The sequence below is a fragment of the Lathamus discolor genome, chromosome 14, assembly GCF_037157495.1.
Source record: "Lathamus discolor isolate bLatDis1 chromosome 14, bLatDis1.hap1, whole genome shotgun sequence".
Lineage (NCBI taxonomy): Eukaryota > Metazoa > Chordata > Aves > Psittaciformes > Psittacidae > Lathamus > Lathamus discolor.
Genome location: NC_088897.1, coordinates 9,984,685 through 10,008,547, shown reverse-complemented (window position 1 = coordinate 10,008,547; position 23,863 = coordinate 9,984,685). Strand labels below are relative to the sequence as shown.

General features: G+C 62.0%; 3 protein-coding genes across 7 annotated transcripts; all 3 read right to left on the bottom strand.

Moving 5' to 3' along the window:
- Positions 1 to 204: 204 nt before the first annotated feature.
- Positions 205 to 3,581, bottom strand: RSKR (ribosomal protein S6 kinase related). 5 transcript variants are annotated; one of them, XM_065694770.1, is made up of 12 exons: positions 3,503 to 3,581; positions 3,217 to 3,408; positions 2,533 to 2,616; positions 2,385 to 2,453; positions 2,172 to 2,241; positions 1,464 to 1,571; positions 1,300 to 1,340; positions 1,173 to 1,200; positions 980 to 1,069; positions 821 to 909; positions 634 to 744; positions 205 to 539 (listed from the first exon to the last, which is right to left on the bottom strand). In XM_065694770.1, exons 1-12 carry the CDS (start codon positions 3,551 to 3,553, stop codon positions 306 to 308), a joined length of 1,167 nt encoding a protein of 388 aa, XP_065550842.1. In that variant the 5' UTR covers positions 3,554 to 3,581; the 3' UTR covers positions 205 to 305. The 5 variants fall into 5 exon arrangements, with proteins under 5 accessions (XP_065550842.1, XP_065550844.1, XP_065550843.1 ...); XM_065694772.1 differs by having other exon boundaries at positions 205 to 488; XM_065694771.1 differs by having other exon boundaries at positions 2,548 to 2,616.
- A 367-nt stretch (positions 3,582 to 3,948) lies between these two features.
- BLTP2 (bridge-like lipid transfer protein family member 2) lies at positions 3,949 to 17,733 on the bottom strand. The gene is made up of 39 exons (XM_065694343.1): positions 17,598 to 17,733; positions 16,731 to 16,860; positions 16,450 to 16,496; positions 16,064 to 16,226; positions 15,874 to 15,992; positions 15,253 to 15,313; positions 14,773 to 14,971; positions 14,514 to 14,637; positions 14,075 to 14,199; positions 13,921 to 13,988; positions 13,678 to 13,826; positions 13,317 to 13,435; positions 13,005 to 13,168; positions 12,399 to 12,663; positions 12,092 to 12,297; positions 10,849 to 11,938; positions 10,422 to 10,613; positions 10,137 to 10,339; positions 9,939 to 10,057; positions 9,645 to 9,865; positions 9,351 to 9,541; positions 9,167 to 9,266; positions 8,891 to 9,093; positions 8,326 to 8,620; positions 8,050 to 8,207; positions 7,764 to 7,970; positions 7,590 to 7,689; positions 7,233 to 7,415; positions 6,852 to 6,973; positions 6,619 to 6,774; positions 6,423 to 6,544; positions 6,157 to 6,337; positions 5,991 to 6,077; positions 5,791 to 5,901; positions 5,576 to 5,711; positions 5,265 to 5,389; positions 4,938 to 5,039; positions 4,699 to 4,833; positions 3,949 to 4,490 (listed from the first exon to the last, which is right to left on the bottom strand). The coding sequence occupies exons 1-39, from the start codon at positions 17,660 to 17,662 to the stop codon at positions 4,308 to 4,310; spliced, it is 6,726 nt and encodes a 2,241-aa protein (XP_065550415.1). The 5' UTR covers positions 17,663 to 17,733; the 3' UTR covers positions 3,949 to 4,307.
- A 122-nt stretch (positions 17,734 to 17,855) lies between these two features.
- SDF2 (stromal cell derived factor 2) lies at positions 17,856 to 20,018 on the bottom strand. The gene is made up of 3 exons (XM_065694344.1): positions 19,794 to 20,018; positions 19,510 to 19,706; positions 17,856 to 18,895 (listed from the first exon to the last, which is right to left on the bottom strand). The coding sequence occupies exons 1-3, from the start codon at positions 19,981 to 19,983 to the stop codon at positions 18,608 to 18,610; spliced, it is 675 nt and encodes a 224-aa protein (XP_065550416.1). The 5' UTR covers positions 19,984 to 20,018; the 3' UTR covers positions 17,856 to 18,607.
- Positions 20,019 to 23,863: the final 3,845 nt, after the last annotated feature.

Sequence of the window (23,863 nt, the reverse complement as noted above, 5' to 3'; positions counted from 1 at the left end):
GAAACCACGCCCCCTCCACCCCACCCTCCCACCACGCCCCCCCCCCCCCCGTGCTGCGCCGAGCACCGGGACCCGTCGTGGGGAACGGCTCCGGTTCCCCCCCCGATCCCCGGTGCCTCCCCCGGCCCTGCCCCGACCGAAGGGGGGGACCCAGCCCCGCGTCCCCCCGCAGGACGCACCCGCAGCGGTGCCCGCGGCTCTCGGGTTTATTGCCCCCGCGGGAGGGGTACAACGGGGGGGTCCGGCCCCGGACCGGGGTTAGGGGGGATGTCCCTGAGCGATGCCGGGGCACTGGGGGGGGGGGCTCAGCCAGGCCAGGGCCGGCCCGGGGGTGCAGTCGAAGGGACTTCGAGGTCGCAGTCGAAGTCATCGAAGGTGGCGGGGGCTGGCGGGGGCTGCTCCGGGGGCTGCGGGGCCACGGCCACCGGCACCGGGTCCTTCTGCAGGAGGTCGGCGTCGAAGGCCACGCCGCGGAAGAAGGGGTGTGCCTGGAAGTGATGGAGGTAGCGCAGGCGGTGCAGGGGGTTGTGGCACAGCAGCTGGGGACGGAGGAGGGCGGATGAGCAGGGGGCACCCCCGAGTCCAGCCCGGGATGGGGCCGTGGGGACCCCACATCCCATGCGGCGCCGTTACCTCGGCCATCAGCCGGGCCAGCGCGGGGCTGAACGCGGGTGGGCTCTCGTAGCTGCTCTGCTTGACTCGCTCCAGCATGGCCACATGGTCCCCTGCCGGCGCCACGGGGAACTGGGGCGTGGGGGGAGAAATGGATTTAGGGGCACCCCATGGAGCCTCGTTATCCCCCCTACCCCATGGTCCTCACCTCCCCGCTGGCCAGAGCGAAGAGCAGGACACCCAGGGACCACCAGTCGGCTGCATGGCTGTAGGGCCCCCCGCTCAGCACCTCTGGGGCTGTGGGGATGAGTAGATGAGTGCCTGGGGGGACCGTGCCCCCCAGCGCAGCCCCCCATTGCCCCCTTACCCATGTACTGCAGGGTGCCACAGATGGTGTGGGCTCGCTCGCCCCACTGCAGGTGCCGGGAGAGGCCGAAGTCAGTGAGCTTGAGGTGCCCTGTGGGGCGAGACACCAGGAGGGGACCAAGGATGGGGCGTCCCCATGGACAGGGTGTCCCCACGGATGATGCATCCTCAGACCAGTGCCACCAGGCTCTCACCTCGCTCATCCAGGAGGATGTTCTCCATCTGAAACGAGACAGGCGCTGGGGTGGCCTCTCCATGCTGGGGGGCTCAGAGACACCCCCCTCCCTATCCTCGGACCCCCCCATCCCCGCTGTCACCCACCTTCACATCTCTGTGTATGATGCCCAGGTCATGCAGGTACACTGGGGGGAAGATGGAGCTGTCAGAGCCATGGGTCCCCTCCCACAGCACCCAGCAGGCCCATCCCTGCAGGTCCCCATCCGTGGGGACCCATGGGTGCTGTCCCCAGCGTGGTGAGCACTCACCCAGCACCAGCACCAGCTCGGCAGCAAACAGGCGGACGGTGGCCTCGGTGAAGGACCCGGCCACACGCCACAGCGCGTGCAGGTCCCCGGTGCTGCAGTAGGTGCACACTGTGGGGACGGGTGACATGGGCACGAGGGGCATGGGGAGGCGGGGGGGGGATGCAGGTGGGTCAGTGGGGCTGCGCACCAAGGTGATGTGGCCACCACGAGCATGTGCCGTGGTGCTACAAGCCCTGGGGATATAGGGTGGCAGAAGCAGCAGGGCAATGTGGGCACCAGGACCAACACACTGAGGTGCCATGGCATACTTGGTCATACAAAGGCCATATAGGAGCCTGCAAGTACCAGGGCCACGTACCATGGTGACAAGGAGCACTGGGGACAGGCAAGCTCCAAGGTGACAGAAGCCATGTGGGGACCAAAGTGACATGTGTGTCCCCCCCCCGGGGTCATACAGAAGAGACACGGGCATGGAGGTGGCACAGCCATTGGGGGCTCCTCCTTCACCCCCACATACACCCCTGCCCCACTGCAGCTTGCCCCCATCCCCATCCCCTCCATCCCTGCAGGGTGGGAGCCATCAGCCGAGCGCCCGCATCCCCGGGGCCGTGCGGGGGGGAGCGTGTGCGTGTGTGCGGGGACACGTGTGCTGGCGGCGGGGACACGTGCGCGGGGCCGGGGGGGGGCCGGGGGCAGATGGTCACTCACTGATGAAGAGGTGGCGCTGGCCCTGCCAGCTGTCCCCCAGCCCGTGGACAAACGGGTGCCTGACCTGTCTCTGGGGACACAAAGCAAAGAGGGTGAGCAGCCCCCAGGGTGGGGGGCTAATGGGGGGGGGCATGGGGAACCCTGCTCCTGCCACCCTCCCAGTGGCCTCTGCCACCCCCCGTGACCACCCCATGGGCTGGGGTCCCCCCTAACCTGGATGCTGACTTCTTCCTTGCACTGCTTGAGGGTGTCTCGGCGCAGCACCTCCACTTTAGGCACGACCTGGGGGGGGCGAAGGGGTGTCATGGGGGGGGGCTGAGGGCAGGCAGGGGTACACGTGGGGCCTGGGGGCAGCACCCACCTTCACGGCACAGACCTTCTCCCGCCCGCAGTCCAGCACCTTGAGGATGGTCCCGAAGGAGCCTTTGGCTACGAAGCCCAAGATCTGGGTGGGGGGGGGGGGCGATCAGGGTCTGAGCACCCCATGGAGATGGGATCAGGATGTTTGGGGTGGAACAGGGTGTGGGGTCCTGCGTAGGGTGAAATGGGGTGGTCCAGGGCACCCATGGCAGGTGATGGGGACACTTGGGGAGCAGGAGGACCCGGTGGAAACCACAGTGGGATGCAGGGGACACGGTGTGGGGCACATAGGGATGGGGGACAGGGACACAGTAGGACACACGGGGACCCCATTACGGTGCAGAGGGACCCCGGTAAGATGCACAGAGGCTTCACACCGGGGCATGGGGACCCGGCGGCGGTAGAAGGGGACCCGGTGGGACGGGGGGGACGCCGTTAAGATGTGCGGGGCCGGGGCAAGGGCTTGCGAGGAGACCCCGGGACGGCGGCAAGGGATGCACGGACGGCGCCGGAGGATGCTCGGGGCGCCGGGGGACCCGGGTAGGACGTGCAGGGGCTCCGGTAACGGGGTGCGAGGGGACCCGCCTGCCAGGGCGAGACGCGCGGGTGCCCAGAGGGGCCGGTCGGGGACCCCGGTAGGATGCAGCGGGACCCCGGTAAGGGGCTGGGAGCCCCCGGACGGCACCTTGAGCTGCTGCTGGCGGGCGGAGGGGCGCACCGGGAACTCCGGCAGGAAGAGCGAGACGAGCTGCGGCAGCGGCCACCCGGGCAGCGGCGGCTCCTCGGGGCTCCCCCGCGGCACCAGGGCCAGCCCCGACCCCGGTACCGGCCGGGGGCGGCCCAACAGCGCCCGCACCCACGACCCCGCAGCGCGGCCCTACGGAACCGGGGGGGGCAGCGTCAGCGGAGCGGGGGGGGGGGGGGAACACCGGGAACCGGGAGGGGGGCACCCCTGGGGCCGCTGCACGCACCTGGGGGGGCCGCACCGGGGCCGGGCCGGGGCCGCTGCTCGATGCTCCCATGGCGGCGCCGCCCCGGGCCCGGGCCCCGCTAATCCGCGGCTTTACATAACCCCGCCGCCCCGCCTCGCTCCGCCCCGCCCGGGTGCGACAACCCCCGGCAACCGGGGCTGCCCCTTGCACCGGGGGGGGGGCACCCACCGGTGACTGCTCCCCCCCCCCAACACACACCTCGGGGCACGCCTCACCCTTCGGGCCCCCCTTTGCGGGTCCGCATCACCCGCTCGTCCTCTCTTTGCATGCCCCGCTGCGGGGTACCCGCTGGGGTACCCACAGTGCCCAACACCGGGGGTGATGTGGATGCTGCACCCCCGAAGTGCGTGCCCCGGGGAAGGGCAGGGGCTGAGCTCCCAGCCCCGCAGCGTGAACGAGGACACGGGGACAGAGCCACCAAAGGGTTCCAAATTAAAAACTCTTTTATTTAAACTCTCTCCCGTTCCCCTTCCTCCCAGCCTGGAGCCATCCTGTGCTTCCCCAGGCCCAGCACCCGCACAGCAGGGAAGCGCATGGGGCACCATTGGCACAGGGCATGGAGGGGTGGTCTGCACCCCACATACCAGCCCCAGAGCACGCTGCGCCCCACAGCCCCGTGCTGCTGCCCCTATATCCCGCAGCAACAGCACTGCCTGGGGCAGGGGGGGGTGCTGCATGTGGCTAATCCCCGCCTTGGGCATCACCGAGCAGCACGGCCACCCCCTCACTGCCATAGGGGAGCACGGGGCACCCCGGTCCCTTCCCGGCCCGCCGGGTGCTGCCGTCATTTGCGCCTGCCGAAAATGGACTTCTTGCTGGGGTTCTTGTCCCCCACGTTCAGGCCGATGAGCAGCCGGGCCTTCTCGTCCTCCTCCTGCTGCTGGATGGGCCCATCCGCTTTGCTCTCCAGCTTCCCCCGGGCCTCTGTGCCCGCTGCCGGCTTCAGGCGCAGCTTCTCCTTGATCACCTGCCCCGGGAGTGAGGGGGCTCAGCATCCCATGGATGCACCCAAGCCCCTTCGCATGGGTGAGAGCTGGAGCTGCTGCGCCAGGGCAGCTGCTTCCCCCTCTAAGGAACGCATTGCCCACCATGGTGGGCATCCCGGGACTTCCGTGCAGCTCCAGCAGCCTCCCTGGGAGCAGGAAGGATGCACAGCAAGACAGGACCCCACGTACCTGCGCCACCAAGGCTTTGCGGCTGTCCCTCTTCACCGCCATGGCAAAGTCCAGCCACGTCCACGTGTTGTTGTGGTACTCCAGGCACGGCAGCACCAGGTTCAGGTCACCCCAATCCATGCTGTTCTTCTCACCCTGAGTGACCCACAGCGTGGGATGATGCCCCACGTCCCCCCACCCCACCAGCTGGAGGGGCTGTGCCCCCTTCCCCAGCACACCCCATCGCACCGGCCCCACACCTTGTAGCTGACGCAGAGCGGCACCTGCGGGATCTTGATGTAGATGAAGGAGTTGTTCATGGCCGCGCGCTCCTTCATCTTGTCGATGTCATCCACGGGATGCTGGGGCCAAAGCGGGAGCCGTGAGCAGAAGGGAAGGAGAGGGGACAGAGCCAGGAAGCAGCAGGGAAGGGATAGCAGGGCACTAAGCCATGGCATTGCTTCATGGGGGAGAGGTGAGAGCTGCTCTGGTGTGGTGTGAGCAAAATGAGATGCTGCAGGGATCACATCGCTTGGGTGGCAAGGATGCAAACCCTCCAAATCCCCCCCAAAGGCAGCAGCAGGTACCTCGGGTGCTTTCCGGAATGATCTCCTGACCCCTGACGTCCGATTCAGTCCCTGAGCAACTCCTTTCCCTGGGCCCAGCGAGTCATCGGCCACAATGAGCTGCCGCGGCTTCACCACAGGGATCCCTGGGACAAAGTGGGGGGGAGATGGTGGCTGGTGGGGGTTATCCATCACCCAGACCCCGGCTCTGCTCTGCCTGCCCACAGGGATGACCACAAATCCCTGTGCTTTGACAGCTGTCCCACCAGCAGCTACTACAAGCACACCGGACGCTGCTCCGGTGCCGTGAATGGTGACCATAAGCCTCTTACCTGTTGTCACCAGCTTGGACTTATCTTCTTCATCCCCCACCTCCTCCTCCTCCACATTGCGGCCGGGGAAGAAGAAACCCATCATCCTGTGGAAGAACTGGTGGGTGAGCTGGATGGTGAGCGGTACCACGTTCACCTGCGGGAGAGAGGCACATCACACCCTGCCCGTGCCCTCTGGGCACCTCGGCCACCTCCCAGCCCATCATCCCCAGCACCTCGAAGTGCTCCTTGATGGAGATGCCCCCAACGGGCGGCCGGACCTTGCTGAAGATCCTCAGTGCCAGCTGCCGGCCGGACTGGCAGGAGCTCTGGGGACGCAGCACCACCTGCAGGGAACCGGGATGGGTGGCTGGGATGAGGACAGAGCACCTCATCCCGCGCGTCCGTCCCCAGGGATGCGGGGCTGGCTCCTTGCCTTGTACACAGCGTTGGGCAGGAGGTTGTTCATGGTGACCCAGCCCAGCTCCAGCAGATGCTCGGCTGTATCGTCAGACTTGTTGACCTGCGCACATGGATCCATCAGCTCCACGCATCCCAGGCCCCAAGTTTGGGGGCTGTGGGTGCCCCCAGCCCATCCCCACCTTGCTGTAGAGGAAGCGCTGGAGCTCCAGCTCGGCTATGCCCAGCTGCCCGTCCTCCTCGGTCAGGCGCCAGCGTGCCTGGGCGAAGTAGAACTCGGTCCGTCGCGCCACGCTCACGTCCTCCGGCTGCTTCCGCAGCTCCATCTTGTTGGCTCGCTGCAGCTGGAAGTCCTTGAAGCACCTGCAGCACACAGGGGAGCAATGGGATGTTGAAGCCACGGAATAAGGGGGACACAACACTGGGGAAAGCCAGAGACGGGCTCTACCTGATCAGTATGTTGAGCTCCTCGCTTTCCAGCTGCAGGTCAGCCTTCTCCTGGCTGAGCTGCTGCTGCAGCCGGTGGTTGAGGTCGAGCAGGCTCTCGTTTTTGCTGTCATCCTGCAGGGACTGAAGGACACACGGCCCTCAGCACCCCCTGCCCCACAGCAGGCAGCCAGGCCCTGGCTGGAGATGGGGCTCACCTTCACGTTGGAGTACATCTGCTTCTCCAGCTGCCGGATCTGGGCGACGTGCTGCCTCACAGCCTCCTGGAGGTGCAGGATGCTGCTGCGCTGCTCCTCGGGGTTGCTGGAGATCTCCAGCTGGAAGCGCACCCGCTGCTTCTTCTCACTGTGCTCCTGGATGGGGGACAGGGGGAGGTTAGCGTTGCCCTGGGTGCTGTGGGTGACGCAGTGACCGGAGGCCTCGTGGGTACCTTGCGTTTGGGCTCCACGTGCAGCAGCAGGTTGTTGACGATGTCAAGGATCATGGCATACTGGGCAGGGTTGGTGGAGATCTCCAGGTCGTGGTGGATCAGCGTGAACGTATCCACAGCTCCTGCAGGGACACCCAGAGGAGCCTCAGCATGGCCAGAAATGGGATGCACGTGGGGGCCAGCCAGGGATGGAGATAGAGAATAAAGCAAGGTGGTTACACAGGCGCAGCATGTCCAGCATCATCTGGTGTCCTGCCACGTGGCTGGGGACCCCTCCTGTGTGCACCCCTCTGATCTCAGCAGGCCAAAGACAGACCACGCCTGGACTTAGCTGGCACTTGTGGGTCTGCCCCCCAAGACACACTGCCTGCATGTACCCACCCTCCTGCTTCTTCAGCAGATCCTCCTTCTCCTGGTTGGCGGGGGTCTCGGGAGGCTTTATCTGCGTGGCCAGCTCGGGGTCGATGTCATGGCTGTAGCTGATGTAGTACATGCGGCAGCTGCAGCGGGAGATGATCCTCTGTACCTGCTGGGTCTGCTGGGCTTCCGAGGGCTGGTTCCAGTCTGGGGACGGGCAGGGGGACCACGGTCAGAGCACCAGGTCCTGCCGCACTGGGGCTCAGAGCATCACCTAGCTCCTGGAGCCATGGAGGGGCAGGCCAGCCCTCAGCGTCACCAGCCCTGGGTCACACAGGAGCAGGATGGGCACAGACACAGCAGCCACGCTGTGGGCAGTACCTGTGGTGGTGCTGACCATGCCCCCCACTGCCTGCCCACTCTCCATCAGCTCCTGCACCGAGTCCAGGCTCCGCTGCCGATGCTCCTCAATGTTTTTCACCTAGGAAGGCACGGAGGCACCATTGGCTGTCCCTGCCCTGGCCACTGCTGCCTGCTCCCCATGCATCCACTCACCTCCAGCCAGAGCTGCCCATGCTCCCTCTCAGTGGGGCCGCTCTCCGTCGTGGCGAAGTACTGCATGCCATCCAGCAAGCAGGTCCAAGACGTCTTCTGCTTCAGCGTGTCCCCGTACCAGGCAGGGTGGTGCTGGCACTGCAGTAGCTGGGCTTTGGCAGCAGACACAATCACGCAGCCCTCGGTCTCCGCGCCGCGCAGCACCATCTGCAAAGTGGGGTCAGATGAGCCCTGGTGGGGCAGGGACAGCCCCTCTCGCAGCCAGGCCACGGGGCAGGACAGGCACCTGGCAGTTAACCAGCTCGATGAGGCAGTTTCTGTTGTAGATGTCATCGGTTTGGCAGGCAGCGATGCCACAAAGCTGCTCGCTGGCCCCCGACTCCTCCTCTGTGAAGACCACAAACTTATCTGTCTCCTCAATGAGCTTCTGCAGCATGTAGGCACCTGGGGAAGGAGGAAGGGTCAGTGCAAGGCTGTGTGGTATGACGGGGTGAAGGCAGGCATGGCTTTGGGCCACCATGCACGCTGCCAGTGATGGGTTTCTCCTCCTTGCCGTGCTCACCCCCTGAGGAGGCTCTCTCAGGACGGCCACTGGTGATGGGAACAGTCACTCTGGCAGGGATGGAGTGAGCGGAGAGCGGGCCGCGCTTCAGCTTCTTGGCTTGGAGCTGCGTGTCGATCTTGAGCCCCTTCAGCGCCTCAGTGGAGAGGTTGCGCTTGAGCACAGCGGCTTTCTTGTAGCCATCGTAGAGGCCGAAGGCGATGTCCCGGTTCGTGGTGGTCCAGGACGCCCGCAGGTCCACCAAGTGCAGCTGATGCGTGTGGAAACCATCGTCCCCATCCCGCAGGGGCAGTTCCTGCACACACAGCATCAGAGCTTCAGGGAAGCGAAGCCACCCCCAGGCCCATGCCCATGGGGCTCGCACACAGGGGCTGGGAGCCCGGCCATGCTCTGCGTGGGGACCACTCCGCAGCCCTCAGCAGGGATGCTGGGGCTGGAACAGGGCATCCCTTTGGCCAGGCACTCAGATCAGAGGTCTATCTCCTCTCCTTCCCCACTGCACCCAAAGACCACCCTGTCTCAGGGGGATGCCGTCGGGCCATGCCCTATGCGTGTGCAGCGGTACCTCCTCTGCTGTGCGGTTGCTGTGCCGCTGGTAGGTGAGGGAGGACAGGCTCAGCAGATGGGTTTTCTTCACCAGGGTGTCGAGCCGGTGGTCAGCGTTCTCATCACAAGTGGAGGCCATGAGGTGCACGGTGACCTGGCTCAGGTCGCTCACCATCTGCGTGATGCTCCACTCCGAAATGAGGCGTCGCATCACCGTGCCGGCTGGGGGACGGGGAGAGCGGTCAGCCAGGACCCTGTCCTGCTTGGAAGTGCGGCCGGCAGGGCCCCCACTCACCTTGTGGGATGAGTCGTTGTGTGCCGCGAGTGAAGATGTGCCCCTGGCAGCATTCCACTTGGATTCCCCGCTGCTGGGCGAAGGAAGCCCAGTAATGAACCTGCAAGGGAGCAAACACAGGCATTGAGAGCCGACTGCAGGCAGAGCGGGTCGGTAGCACCAGATCCCCATGCCCAGGACTTGCCTGCAGCCGGGGGAAGAGCGCGGTGTAAGACAACTGCTTGTAATGCTGCCCCAGCTTCTTCTTACTGGGTTTCATGTTGTTGAAGAGCTTCCCGCGGCAGATGGGCCTCGTCACGCTGGTCCACGTGGCCCAGAAGTTCTGCATCCAGCGCAGGGTGCTGCTGTAGAGCAGGATCCGGGGCTGGGAGTGCTCTGAGGATACACCCACCGTCAACCAGCGCCATGGGGCAGGGATACAGCAGCTCCCAACCCAGGACCGCTAAAACTAAGGGATCCCCGGGGGGCTGTCACCCACCCTCACTGGGCCGCGTCAGGTCCATGCGGATGGAGAGGTTGAGGTTCTCGGAGCGGAAGGCACGGTAGGAATCGTACTGCTGCCCCACCGGCACCTCAGGCAGGAACTCGGGGGAGCGCAGCACCACGCCGTGGTGGTCATGGGGGTTCCCGTGGCACAGCCACTGCAGGTCCAGCGTCATGCACAGGTCAGGCAGGTGCAGGAAGCAGCAATCGTCATACCTGAGGGGGAAAAGAGACCCCGTTCCCATTGCCAGCCTGGTGGCAGCCCCGGCACTCCCGGTCCCACACTCACTTGGAAGCTGTCCGCACATTGATGTCCAAATTGCCCTTGAAGACAAACTGCCCGGGCTTCCAGTGGAAGGAGAGGTGGCTCCACTCCCAATGCATGTTCTCTGTGGTGTTGTAGGGGTCCTGCAAGGACAAGCACGGGGAGAGGCAGATGTGAGCTGATGCCACGTCGTGCTCTGCTCCCTACCTCGGCAGCACCCACCTCGGTGGCCAACTGATGCAGGTTGGCCTGTTCAACATCCATGTGCCAGTCCCCGTGCAAGAGAAGGCGGCTCTTGTCCCACCAGGGCAACGGGGCGCTGGGGTCCTCTGAGGGCTTGGTGAGGAGATCCACACACTGGCTGATGAGGGTCCAGGCTGGGTCCCAGCAGGGCCCCCACACGATGGTGAACTGGGAGATCTCAGCTGAGGACACAGAGGTCGGCTCAGCCCTTTGCATGTCCCACACAGCCCTGCCTCAGAGCAAGCCCGTCCCTCCAGCTCTTACAATGGAAGTCGTGGTAGAACTTCAGGGGGGGCATGTTCCTCTCCACCGTGGCATCCCCCCAGGGCAGCCCCAGCTTGAGGAGCTGGCGGCGCCGGGAGCAGGCCTGGCCGCTCTGCTCGGCTCCGATGAGCCGCCCCGAGAGCTGCCAGTTCCGGATCTCAAAGAGGTAGCGAGGGTAATCACGGATCCGCACTGCGGGGATAGGAAGGGCTGAGATGGGGCAGCAAAGGGACACTGCCCCGGTGCCCCACTCTGAGCCACGGCAGAGGCACTGTCCAGTCCCACCTCTGCTCCCTTCCCACTTCCGTGAACCTCCAAAGCTCATTTCCCCTTGCTTGGCCACACATTCCATGGTGTCAGGGCCTGGGAGGCCAGGCCACACATCCACCACAGTCCCCTAAGAGCACCCTCACCCAAAGCAACTCACCGAAGAAGCTGCCAGCTCTGCCCTTCACCATGCGGCACCACTGCGTGACCATCTCCAGACCCTCGGTGGGAAACGGGCTCACACCATCAACGTCCCTCATCTGCTCCAACACACGCTCCGTGCCATGGAAGGACTCATCGGCCATGGCCACCAGCTCCAGATGGGCCAGCGTCCAGGTGAGGAGGGCTCTCCTCATGGGCGTGTTGGCATAGAGGCGCCGCGAGCGCTGGATGTAGATCTCGATGTTCTTCTTCTCCAGCGAGGCGTAGAGCTCCTCGATCTTGCGTGCGGGCAGCAGCTCCCCGTGCTGCTTGCGCAGCGCCGCCACCTTCGCATCCAAGAGCTGCAGGCGCTTGGCGCTCTCCTTGCTCTCATCCTTCATCAGCTCGTAGTTGTCTCGCAGCTTGACCTCAAACACGTCGTCGAGGAAGACCCAGGAGAAGTGCGTCACCTTGAGCAGGAGGTCCGGGGGCAGCGCCGTGCCGCCGGGGCGCCCGCGCCGGTGCAGACCTTTCAGCCACTTCTGCACCCCCACCGCAGCGTCCAGCGTGCGGGAGAAGTCGTACTGGTAAGGGAACTCGATGCTCACGCTGGCGAAGGAGAAGGCCCAGCCGCGGTTGCGGAGGGTGCGCAGGGTGGGGAAGGCGCAGCGGTGCAAGACGACCTCCTCCAGCTCCGGCAGCAGCTTCACCTCCACCTCCTTGAAGCTGAAGATGCTGTGCCCGTCGAAGCCGGCGGCCAGCTCGGGGCAGTAGCCATGCAGGGCACCGCCGTGCCAGCTCAGGGAGGTCCGCTCGGCAGCCAGGCTGATGTAGTTGGCCTCGGAGACGAAGGCGGTGAGTTTGGCAGAGCTCAGCTCCAGGGATAGGGACAGGAGTCTTTTCGGGGGGGTCCCATCCGCCTGGAGGGGTGTCTCAGTAGGGGCGGTGGGGCGGGATGCTGGGCTCTCCGGGGGTAAGGAGGGAGATGTCCTGTGGCCGAGGGCGCTCCGCAAGGCTTCGTGGCACTGCAGGGTGGCCAGGGTGTGATGGTACAAGTGCATGTGGTCGGGTGGGCTCCACAGCACTGCCAGCCCCTCGCCGCACTGCACCTACACCAGAGAGAGCAAGCAAGTCACCGCCAGCTCCAGCACAGCCCCATTGTCCTCTCCAGCACCTTTCGGTGCCAGCCGATCTTCCCCCTGCTCCATCCACCCCAGTCCAGCAAGGACAAGATAAAGCAGAGACCCAGTGCCCAAACCAACCTCCAGGGAGCGGATGCTGCTGTGGTAGGTGACAGAGAGCATGGAGAGGTTGGCCACTGGGTTGGGGATGGCAGGAGCTTTGCAGCACGGCTGCATCTTCTCCGTGATGCTCTTCACCAAGGCCAGCACCATGCCCTGGACGCTGACCGTGCAGCTCTCAGCACTCCCCAGGACGGTCAGCGTGTCCAGCCGCAGCTCCAGGGCACCTAGAGAGGTGGCACATCAATGCTGGAGGCATGGAGGAGGCACACCACGACGTGCCAGGCTCCTCTGACAGCCATCTGGGATCAGCCTGGATGCTACTTACCCACCAGGGCTGAGAGTGTGAAAAGATTCACATCCTCCACCTTCAGATCCACCTTCCAGAGCAGCCCCCAGGGCTCGCTAGAGGCAGAAGGTGGCTGCTTGGCAAGCTCAGCTCCACCAGGCTGTGGGCAGAACAAGGGCAGGACCCTAGCCAGGCACTCGGTGCATGTGTCCGATGACTCCACCTGCAGCCCCCGGATGGTGCAGTCCAGGAAGAGGGTGTCTGACTGGGCACTGGACATGCCCAGGGGCTGGTTGTAGCTGCCCTGCAGGATAAAACAGGGTTATAGAATCACGGAATGGTTTGGGTTGAAGGGACCTTAAATTTCATCCAGTTCCAACCCTCTGCCACGGGCAGGAACCCCTTCCACTGGAGCAGCTTGCTCCAAGCCCCTGTGTCCAACCTGGCCTTGAACACTGCCAGGGATGGAGCATTTACCACTTCTTTGGGCAGCCTGTGCCAGTGCTTCACCACCCTCACAGTAAAGAACTCCTTGTATCCAAGCTGAACTTCTCCTGTTTCAGTTCGAACCCATCACCCCTTGTCCTGTTGCTGCAGTCCCTGATGAAGAGTCCCTCTCCGGTATCCTTGAGGCTTGCCCCTCACCTGCAGGTTGAAGGAGTCGAGGATGAGGGCTTCTCCCCACACGTGCATGTTGGGGGGATGTGGGGCACGCTGGATGTGCGAGTCGTTGCCCACACGCCAGCAGAGGTGGTCCACAGCCAGCACCGCTCGCTGGTGCACGCTCTGCGGCCGGAGGTGCTGGTAGTCTGCAAGCAGAGAGAAGGGCATGAGAGCAGGCAGGGCTCAAACAGGGGCAACCCAGACGCAGCCAGGCAGGGGTCCACAGCCCCTGGCCCTCCCCATTCCCACCACTGACCCCCGAGGAGAGCCCAGCAGCCACCCTAGCGCCAATACCTGCAGAGATGGAGTTGAAGCCCAAGGCGAAGGGAGGTGTGTCCCCCAGCTGCACTGACACATTGACATTGGACAGCGAGGCACACAAGATGATGGGCGCTATGATCTGGGGATAGCTCCTGCATGGGACAAGCAGGTATGGGCTGTTATTGGGGTGCTGCCTGGCAGGGAGCAGGCTCACAGGAACCCCCTCTCCACAGGGACCCCCCAAACCATCTGCCACTCTCTGTACCACTCTCCCCATCCCATAGGCCGTGCAGAGAGCAGAGAAGATGCTGGGTGCCCGGGCACCCTGCCAGAGCATGGCAAGGCAAGAGGAAACAAGCTGCGACACCAGCGGCCGCGCAGAGGCCAGGTTTACCTTCCCTTGTGCCCTTGGCTGGGGACAGGCACTGCCTGGCACCTGTATTCCTGTGCCAAGAGGCCCAGCCAGGGGGAAAACTCTTGGTGGCGGTAGTGGATGATGCAGGTGTTGAGCAGCACAGCAGCCGAGAGGTCAATGGCTGTGACCTAGAGCAGGGAAGGGGCCGGGTGGCAAAAACACTCATGCCAGGAGCTGGACCAGCCACCCCAGGGGACAGGAGCATGCTCAGCCATGGCTCACCTGCACGCTGGTCTTCAGGGAGTTGAGGCACACGATGCGCTGGCGGCTCTGGGACAGGAGAAGGCCATCTGGGGACAAAGAGGAGCAGAAGTGAGGGGTGGGAGAGGGCAGTGATGGCAGCAGTGTCCTAAAAGCATCCTTCTTGGCTACTTGCCCTCCAGCTGGAGGTCTACACTCATTTGGTCCAGGTCTGAGGTGGGTGTGAAGTTGCGCAGGGGAATCTGCTCCTCTTCACGCTGATATAGGAACTGCAGCAGCTTCAAGCTCCAGGTGAGGTGCCTGTAAGAAGCAGGGAGTCACTGCCAGAAGAGAGCTGCACTGTCACATCTTCCATCTCCCCATCTCTCATCCCCAGCTGACTGGTACGAAGACACCAGCCAGCACCCAGCTCATCTCATCAGCAGAGGATCCCATCACACTGGAGGACCAGCTCACGTGCCTTCCTCCTTCCTCAAGAGCCCAGCCCCAGGCCAAACTCAGTCCCTTCTACTGGCTCTAAGATTGGGTATCTGTAGTCTAGCAGAGCAGTGGATGAGCAGTGGTTCCCAAATCCATGTCCCCACCACCAGCACAGCTTCCCCCTGCCTCCTCACCTCTTCTGGCTGTTCATTGACAGCACCGTGCTGGTGCTCTCGAGCTTCACCTCCACCCTCCTGGGGATGAGCTGCAGCGTGTCCCTGCTCAGCAGAGACAGGGACTTGAGGGGCTCCTCTGGGCCTGGAGGGGGACACACAGAGTCACAGGGAGGCTCCTGCCCAATTCCCCACACGACGGCACAGCCAAATCCCTCTGGCCGCAGTGCAAGTACAGGTGTTGCCAGCCCCTGCCCACGTCCCTGTGCCCATCCCTGACCTGTGCCGGGCTGTTCCCCGGCAGTGCTGTGCTGGGGGCTGGCAGTGATGCGGTGCAGCAGCGGGCTGCAGAAGAGCCCTTCGTGCAGCTCTGCCTGCAGGGTCCGGACACGCAGCCGGACCCCCACCAGCCGCCGCTTGCTGCTGATCTCCAGTGAGAGGGAGAGCGCCAGGGCCAGCTCTGCCAGGCAGGTGTCATCCTGTAACGGGGTACAAACAAGGAATCAGAGTCAGCAGCTTGGAAAAGACCTTTAACATCACTGAGTCCAACAGATACCCAGCACTGCCAAACCCATCACTAAACCATGTCAAAGGAGTCACCCAGCTCCCAGCTGGTGGATGCTGCAGGTGAAGCGCTGGGCACAGCACGGACCCCAGAGCCTTGCAGCATCACCCAGCCTCAGGGATACAGGAGCAGGTCCTGAGTGTCCCACAGAGCTCAGGTTGTAAGGGCTGGGTTTCCTCCTTCCCCAGCACTCACCAGCTGGCTGCTGCGCAGGACTTTGCTGTTCACCTTCGTCAGGCTCACCTCGCAGGCCAGGCTGGGGAGAGTAGAGAAGAGATGGAGATGTGGAACACGCTGCCTCCAAACCAAACCCCTGCCTTCTCTTTCATAGAATGGTTATGGTTGGAAAGGACCTTAAGATCATTCAGTCCCAACCCCCCTGCCATGGGCAGGGATGCCTCACACTAAGCCATGTTGCCCAAAGCTCTCACCACCCTCACAGTAAAGAGCTTCTCCCTTATATCCAACCTGAACTTCCCCTGTTTAAGTTTAAACCCATCACTCCTCGTTCTAAACCCTTTGTCCTTGTTTCCCCTGTGTGACACAGGGACCTCAAGTCCCTGCTCCAAGTCCTCCCAAAAGCAGAGCTTAACTCCATGCACAATGCAGCAGCTCAGAACTTGGAGAACACACCACCTGAGCTTCCCAGGCAGGGAAAAGGGACCAGGCCAGCTTGGTGGGGGGGGTTAATGTGTCACAGCACAGGTGACATGGGATGCTGCTGAGTGGGATAGGAAGAGGTGAGATGCTACATGGGGGTCAGAGGGCCCCAGGGCCAGGCTGGGGACGCAGAGCAGGGTGCGAGGACAGCGTTACCTCTTCCCATCACCATTCAGCAGGAGACGTGTCTTGCTGGCCTGGATGTGCCAGAGAGACTCTGAGGTGGCCACGTGCAGAACCATGATGTTGATGGAGTCCATGTGGATGGAAAAGAGCTGGGGGGAAGATGCTACCATGAGGGATGTACGACAGCAACGCAGCCCATCCCGCAGAGCCAGTGCCTCACCTGGCTTAGGAGCCTCAGCAGGGAGGGTTTAAGTGTCAAGTTTGCCCTGCTTTCGCTTCCTTCGGCTTCTTTGGGAGCCTCTGGGATGGGTGGCTGGAACCCAGGGCCCTTCTGGAGATCCGTGCGGATTCGCACCTCGCCAAAACATAGCTCAAAGTAGCGCCTATGGAAGAACAGCACCGGAGTTTGCACACCCAGCCCCATGGCCACGGATGCTCCCACCCTGGGGACCAGCACAAGGGTACCCACAAGACATTGCCACCCCAAAGAAGGGGATTCACTCACACCCTGAGCAGACCACAGGGACTGCAAGGAGGGGTGATGGCAGCAGGACATGAGCCAGACCCCCAAGAGAGAAAGGAGGGAGCTGAGGCAGGGATACATACGGCAGCTCCCGGCTCAGTTTACTGGAGATCCAGATGTGGTCAATCTCCTGCAAGGATGCACAGGTAGGTCAGAGAAGAAACAACCCCGCTGCGCCTTGTGATGCTCATCCCGACGTTCCCACTCTGTTCCCAACCCCTGGCATCAGGGAGCATCCAAAATCCCCAGGTTTGGCTACGGAAGGAAGGGCCTGGCAGAAACTATAGGGCAGGGATTTGCTGCCAGTCTGGAAGTGACCCCATCCACCCTGCCTGCCCTCACCCACGGGGGGCCGGGTACCCACCACCGTCTGCTGCTCCCGCTGGAACTTGAGGCTGATGTTTTGGGCCCAAAAGAAGCCGAAGGAGCCGATCTTGAGCTCCGCATGAAGCTTCTGCCGGCACCAGGTCACGGCCAGGCGACAGGCCAGCCATCTGCGGGGATGGGGGGGGCCAGGGTCAGCTCCCCACTGGGGACGGGGACCCCCTTTGTCCTTCGAGCACCAGCTCCAGCACCCACCAAGCAGGTCCTGCCTCCATGACTGCTCCAAGCTGGAGCAGAGACCCTGCAGGGTCACCCCCCACAAGCCCTAACATCCCCACCTTGGACTGAGGGGCCCCTTTGACACCCCATAACCATGCCTCTGGGCTGCTCTGGACTACTGCAAGCTCCTGACACCCTCACACCCAGCCCTAGGACCCCCCAAACCCTTGCAAACCACCCCCTGACTCCTGACACCCCCAAGCCCTCTTTATCACCCTTAACCCCTCGTTACCTCCTTCCCTATACCCCCAACACTTCACCCTCAGCCCCATGGGCCCCCTCCACCCCTGTCACTCCCCCAAAACCCCACACCCCAGCGCCATCCCCATGGGCCTTTACAATCTCCCCCCCCCAAACCCCGATACCCCACTCCCACCTTGGTTTTTATGAGCTCATCACCCCTACAAGCCCCCGCGGGCCCCCAAACCCCCCAACATCCCACTGACACCCCCATGGGCCCCCCACCTTGACCTTTACGCGCTCCCCCCCCCCCGGCAGATCCCCCCCTATACCCCTGTCACCCCCCCCGACCCTTACGCACCCCTTTACACCTCTATATCAGCTGCACACCCCCATAACCCCTCAGGGCCCCCCAACCCCGCGTCCCCGCCGTCCCCCCGGCCCTGACCGCGCCAGCAGCCCGGCGAGCAGCGCGGCGATGAGGAGCCCGAGCAGCGCTGCGGGCAGCGCCATGGCTGGACCCGGCCCCCGGCCCCGCTGCGGCCCCGGCCCGGCAGCACCGGCCGTGGGGCCGCGCACCGGGAGTGACGGCTGGAAGGGGCGGAGCCCGACGGCGCTTCCCGGCAAGGAGCAGCGCCCTCGTCTGGGCTGGCAGCGGGATCGGGCCCCGCTTGTTCCGGTGCTCCCCGCATGAACAGGCACAAACTGCGGGGATTCGGGTCTTTTATGGGCGCAGGGTAACGCGGTTCGGGGTACAGAGGGGGGAATGGGGCACCGGGTAGTGCTTGTTCGGGGGTTCTCGGTGGGAGCTATGAGGGGGGGATTGAGGAGTCTGATCCTGCTCTGGGTTGGGTCTGGATGTTGGGATCTGCTTCTTACTGCGTTCGGGACATAGGGAGCTGGTTTGTGCTGGCTTTGAGATGTGCAGACCTGCTTCGTGCTGGGTTTTGGATGCTGGGCTCAGCTGTGGGTCAGGTCTGGATGTTGGGATTTGGTTTGTGTTGGATTTGGAGCACGGGGATCTGCTTCATGTTGGATGTTGGGCTCTGCCTGAGGTCAGGTCTGGATGTTGGGATCTGCTTTAGGCTGGATTTGGGACATGGAGACCTGTTTGTGCTGGGTCTTGGATGCTGGACTCAACTTTGGGTCAGGACTAGACACAGGATGTGCTTTGGGCTGAATTTAGGGTGTGAGGACCTGCTTCGTGTTGGATCTTGGGCTCTGCTTTGGGTCAGATCTGGATGTTGGACCTGCTTCGTGTCAGATTTGGGACACCAGGATCTGCTCCACATTGAATTCAGGACACCGGGATCTGCTTTGTGTCTGGGACGTGCTTCGTGTTAAAATTGGGGCCCTGTGTCCTGGCACGCATCAAACCCCAATGAGAACAGGGGCCATCCCCTTGTCTGAGTGGTCCCGACCACCTCAGGGCAGCACCCAAAAGGCCGTCTGTGTCCATCACAACTCAGCATGGTACTGCTCCGCTTTGAAGACCTCACTGGGCTGCATGAAGATGCCCTCCATCACCTTCCAGTAGTTATTCTGGCTGGAGGCGGCCATGCCGTGCACCTCCTTCTGCCCGTGGATGGGGCGCCCGTACTGCTCCCCCGTCACCGAGAGGAAGACGTCGGTGGAGGTGTGCTGGAAGCGAACCTCGCTGTCCCGTGACCAGTAGGTCCCAGTGCACACCACTGTCCAGTCGTCCAGGTAATCACCCTCACCGTCCTCCCCGAACGCGCTCACCTCCTGTGGTCCAAAAGAGCTTATTTTAGGGGTGGGATGAGGCAAGGGGGGAGCTGGGGGTGCTGAGGTCACCCATAAGAGTGAGGAGGGGGCTGAGGGGTAAGGGGGGACCTTGTTGGGATGTGGAGGGTCTGGTTGGGACTGGGGTGTTAGGGAGGAAACAGGAGCCCATCTCAATGACCTGAGAACAAGGTGGAACTGGGAAGGATCCAGCTGGGACCAGGGAATAAGGGAGCACTGGGATGTGGGGGGCAAGGGGGATGCAGGCGGGACTGGTAGGGACAAAGGGAGCACAGTCAGGACGAGGGAACATGGAAGTGCTGGCAGGGACATGGGGAACCTGGTTTGGACTGGGAAGCAAGATGGAGCTGGTGGGGACAAGGCGGGCAGATAGGACCTGACGGGGACATGGAGAACCTGGTGGGGACTGGGGAATGAGATGGGGCTGGCAGGACAAGGGTGACCTGGCAGGGACGTGCAGAACCCAGCCTGGACTGGAGAGCAAGACGGATCTGGTGGGGACAAAGAGGACCCGGCGGGGCCCCAGGGCAGCGCGGAGGGAAAGGACCTGCTCCGTTGGACACGGTGCCTGCCGGTGCGGCCGCTGTCCCTGGTACCTGGTTCCCGGACAGCGGGGACGCGAAGCGGTGGCTGTGGAGGTTGCGGCCGGTGCCCAGGTGCGTGAGCCGGATGCTCTGCCCGCACCGCACCGGCGCGCCGCGCTCGCAGACCCCCGCCGTGCGGGCCCGCACCCGCCAGTAGCTGTTCCCATCGTCGGCCGCCGACACCCCGGTCACCGACTGCTGCCCGCTGCCTGCGGCCGGGGCGAGAACCGCAGGGGTCAGGGCCGGCTCGGAAGCGGGGGACGAGGAGAGGGGCAAAGGGAGGGATGTCCGGTTACCGGATCCGTAGCGCACATCATGAGAGTGCAGGCGCACGTTGTGCCGCACGTTGAGCAGCTTCACCACGGAGCCGCAGGTGACGACCCCGGTGCCGGTGCCGGTGCCGGTGCCGGTGCGCACAGCAACGCCCAGCGCCAGCACAAGCACCCGGGCGAGCACCCGCGGCCTCCCCGCCGCGGCACCCCGCATCCCGCCGCCGCCGGAAGAGGAAGTGGCGCCGCTCCGCCCGCCCGGAGGTCGCCGCTCGCCTGCTCCGCCTCCCGTCGCTCGCCTCCGCCGCCGCCGCCGAGGCCTCCATTTTCCCCTCGGCGCTCGGGTAAGGCCGCACCGGGGTTCGCGTCACCCCGCGGAGGGCCCGTGGGGAGCCGTTGCCGGGGGAGCAGTGGGGCCGCGCCGGGCCTGGGGCGGCTCCGAGGCCTCCTGCGCTGCGCTGGGCGGCTCCGCTGCAGGCCTATGCGGCCTACGGCGGGCCCTGTGCCCCCGGCCGCGGAGGGATGGGGCTGTGGGGAGGTGAGGCTGGGGCAGGCGGCCCCGGTGAGGAGGCCCCGCCGGAGGGGCCCCGCAGTGGCGCCGGGGGCTGCGGGGTAGCGGTGACACGGTGGGGAGCGCTGGTAGGGGTGAGGGCTGGGCCCGGGGAGCGTCGTTGTGATCCCCGGAGGGCGGCCCAGGGCCTGGGCTCTGCTCCACCGGTGTTCCGCACCGCCCCGGTCCTCAGCTGTGATTCCCGGAGCGTTCCGTTTGGTTCAGCAAGCCTGTGATAGGGTCTGCCGTGAAAACCCGTGGGGCAGCAGCTTGGGAAGGCCCTTCTGGGGCTTAACGACCGGCTACAAGGTGGCAAAAGAAGGCAGGGATGAAGGAGTGGTGCCACAATGGGGTGAGGTTATTGCGGAGTTCCGTCGGCATCTCCCTGCTTTATTTTCCTGGATATGGTGCTGTGGAGAAGGAAAAGTTAATCCTAAATTATTTAGGCTGTGATGACCTGCAGAGAACAGGTAATGCGGAGTGGCTGAGGCATGATAAATGAGATACTACATGTGTAAGGCAGGTAACAAACGCTGCAGAGACTGACTCTGCATCAGCTTTTACTATGCAGGAAAGAGCTGGTGGTGTCTCAGCTCTTTTAAAGCATCCATCACCCCACTGTAGCCTAATGAGATGTTGGAATTACCTTAAAGGAGCAGAAACAGAAGACATTACGTTGCTGTAGAAAGCGTTGGCAGTTTGTGCCCTGGCTCTTGCTGGTGGCTCTGGTTTGCCTGTCTCAGAAGAGGAGCAGTGGAAAAGGGGCAGGAGCAGCGTGGATGAGCAGGTTTGGGGCAGGTGAAGCTTTCCTTTCCTCACCATAGGGGAAAACTTGCTGATGTGGGATACAGATCAGGTGTGGGAAGTGCTGTGCAGGTCAGAGAAAGCGAGGAGGAAAGATGAGTTTTCAGTTTCTTACAGGAAATTCTGATGCAGCAGGGCTAAAATAAACAGGAGGAAGTGCTTTTTCACACAAGGTATTATTAAACTGCGGCAGAGGATGTGCTGCCACCCAATAGCATCGAGGCAGTGGGACCAATGGGGAGCATTAAAAACTAACAAAGTAGGTGTGGGAAGTTCCAGAGCTGCAGAGCTTGGGCTTTCCCTGTTGCAGCCTTTTGATCTCTAGTCATCATTTCACCCCTACACTCCTTGTTGTCATAGTCTTTTACTGCTGTGGATGTACTTAGGCCAAGCTAAAATCAATTTCATGAGCATTTAATAGGCCAAATAAATAGATTTGCCTTCCTTAGGCTGGTGTTTGAACTGAGTCAAGTTTCCAGCCTCTTATTCTCACAGAGCTTTCTGAATCCTCTCCAGCTGTACTTTTCAAAGGTAGACTAAGAACTAAGAAGAAATAAGAACTAAGCGAAACTGTTCAATGATGGCTTTGGCAATGGACCTACGTGACCTTAAGTGGCCTGTGAGTTGAATCGTGACAACAATTAAAACAATCCCTGCCCAAACCGTCTCCCACCCAAAAATACGCCCCACAAAACCAGTGTTAGCGGAGTGAGGGCCTTGATGTAGTTTCTCACACAAAGAATGGGGAGAAGCCAAGAACTTGCTTCTTTCTTGGTCCTTTCCAACCCTAACTATTCTGTGATTCTCTTCAGCACCCATGCTGTAGTAAAGCCTAGATTAGCGCTTGGTTTTTCTGTTTTGGGCATCAACAATGATATCCTGAGGTTGATTGCTGAAGAATAATCAGCGTATCTTGCTGTGAGGATGCTCCTTGGTTATTCTTGGTTGTAACAGCTGTTCTGATGCCATCCTGCACATGATTATGTCCCTGCCTTGCCAGAGGGCCACCCTAGCTGGCATGGAGCAGGAGGTTTTTCCACAACACTTGATATTCTGCAGGTGCTCACAGTGTACCTCTGTTTCTAAACCTGATGAATTAAGTTTTGCTGAATTAAGTGCTCCTGCCTCCAGCACTGCCATGGTTTGCAGTCCTGAGGAGCCAGCAGCTACCTGGATGCATGGCTGTGGCTTTACAGGTGTCTGAAAGTCTGGTTTCCAGGTTCATTACAAAACAACCCTTGTTCTAAAGGCACTGCCTGGCCTAACCAGGGAGGCAGCCCACAGTGCCTGTGGCCGATGTCTACGCTGGTCCTGCTGACCTGATGTCTGCAGTCTTGGCACTGACAGCAAAGAGAGCTTCTCCGCTCAGGGTTATCCCAGTTCAGAGGAGCCTGTGGACTCCGGACAATTGCCACTGGGCCTTTGAGCCGGGCAAAATGCAGACACCCCTGGGTGAAAGCAGAGGTTGTGTTGCTGCTCAGCCCTGAGCAAATCTGGTGTTGATGTTGAGTGGGAGAGGCCGTGTTCAATGTGGGGGCACCCCTCCTTCCCTCACTGGCTGCTCTGGTGCTGTCGCAGCGTTGCTGTTGTCTTTGGTCCATCTTGGTCGGTGTCTAGTGGCTATAGTGTATCTCTAGGTAAAGCTGTATGTATATATCACCTATAGGAGCCTGTCTGCTTGTGTACAGGTAAGCATGCAGGATTAGGCATGGGCTCCCTGTGGTTTTGGTGCTCTAGTGCCATTTAGTACTTGCTCCTCTGCTGCGGTATTGAGGGAGCAGGGATGCTGCTGTGCTGCTCTGAGGAAAGGCCCATAGCATGATACAGCTGAGCTGGCCCAGTGCTTATCCATATGGAATCTTTAAACCCTCCTGTGTGACACACAAGCGATGCTGCTGGAGTGGGGCTCTCTCTGTGTGACCCAGACCAGGCAGCAGTGCTGGTCTGAGCTCTGTGTCTCCACCTGCACTGGCTGCAGTCTCTGCCACTTTCCTGTCCTGTTTTATTTCAGATGAAGGCCTCTCTGGCACACAGGGTGGGAGAGGCACCTTTAGTCCGTATCTGATTCAACATTTCCTTGGTAATAGCTACCCTTCCATTTGCTGTGCTAAGTGACATCCCTGCTGTCCTGAGCTGGATCTCACTGGAGCCAGAAGCACCCGGTTTTGTGGGTGGTTGGCTTGTGTGGAACCTGCTCAGCTGCATCATTAAATGAGATGGGTTTCCTAAGTCCTAGTCATTCACTGTGTCCAGACAAATTTGATTTGACGTGAACTGAAATTGCCAGGAAGTGGTAGAAAAGCGATGACAAAAAAAGTTGGAATTGTGGGTGAAGTGGCAGCGAGTAGTGAAATTGTCTGTGGCGCTGTGATGAGGGGGGTTCTTTCATCCTGGATTTGCGTGTTGAGCATGGACAGGAGAGAGATGAGGTTATTAAACTTGGAAATGCTCTAGGAAAAGTCACTTAGCCTGTTATGTATATTAATACACCCTGGTGGATACTATGTATGTTAATACACCCTGATGGATACCTGTAGAAGAATTGGAATTGGCGAATGTAACAGTTCCTGTTCCTCTGTTGTATAGAGCTACACTATTCATCAGTGGTGTTTGCTTCAGGATTTAACTAGTATCTGTACTGCCCTCTGAACAGTTATTCCTCAGAGGGATCCCTAAATACACCTGTGTGAATTCTGCAGCGTCCTCTTGAGGACGGGCATTGCCCTGTACGTATGCACGGATC

Excerpts from the sequence above, each read along its gene's own strand:
- SDF2 (XM_065694344.1), bottom strand. The coding sequence starts at position 19,983 with ATGCGGGGTGCCGCGGCGGGGAGGCCGCGGGTGCTCGCCCGGGTGCTT. Across the intron at positions 19,707-19,793 it reads TGATGTGCGCTACGGATCCG|GCAGCGGGCAGCAGTCGGTG; the intron begins GTAACCGGACAT and ends CCCCGGCCGCAG. Across the intron at positions 18,896-19,509 it reads CCCCGCTGTCCGGGAACCAG|GAGGTGAGCGCGTTCGGGGA; the intron begins GTACCAGGGACA and ends TTTGGACCACAG.
- RSKR (XM_065694770.1), bottom strand. The coding sequence starts at position 3,553 with ATGGGAGCATCGAGCAGCGGCCCCGGCCCGGCCCCGGTGCGGCCCCCC. Across the intron at positions 2,617-3,216 it reads CCCGCCAGCAGCAGCTCAAG|ATCTTGGGCTTCGTAGCCAA; the intron begins GTGCCGTCCGGG and ends CCCCCCACCCAG. Across the intron at positions 1,070-1,172 it reads CATCCTCCTGGATGAGCGAG|GGCACCTCAAGCTCACTGAC; the intron begins GTGAGAGCCTGG and ends CTCGCCCCACAG.
- BLTP2 (XM_065694343.1), bottom strand. The coding sequence starts at position 17,662 with ATGGCGCTGCCCGCAGCGCTGCTCGGGCTCCTCATCGCCGCGCTGCTC. Across the intron at positions 8,621-8,890 it reads GCAACCGCACAGCAGAGGAG|GAACTGCCCCTGCGGGATGG; the intron begins GTACCGCTGCAC and ends CTGTGTGTGCAG. Across the intron at positions 6,338-6,422 it reads GAGCTCAACATACTGATCAG|GTGCTTCAAGGACTTCCAGC; the intron begins GTAGAGCCCGTC and ends TGTGTGCTGCAG.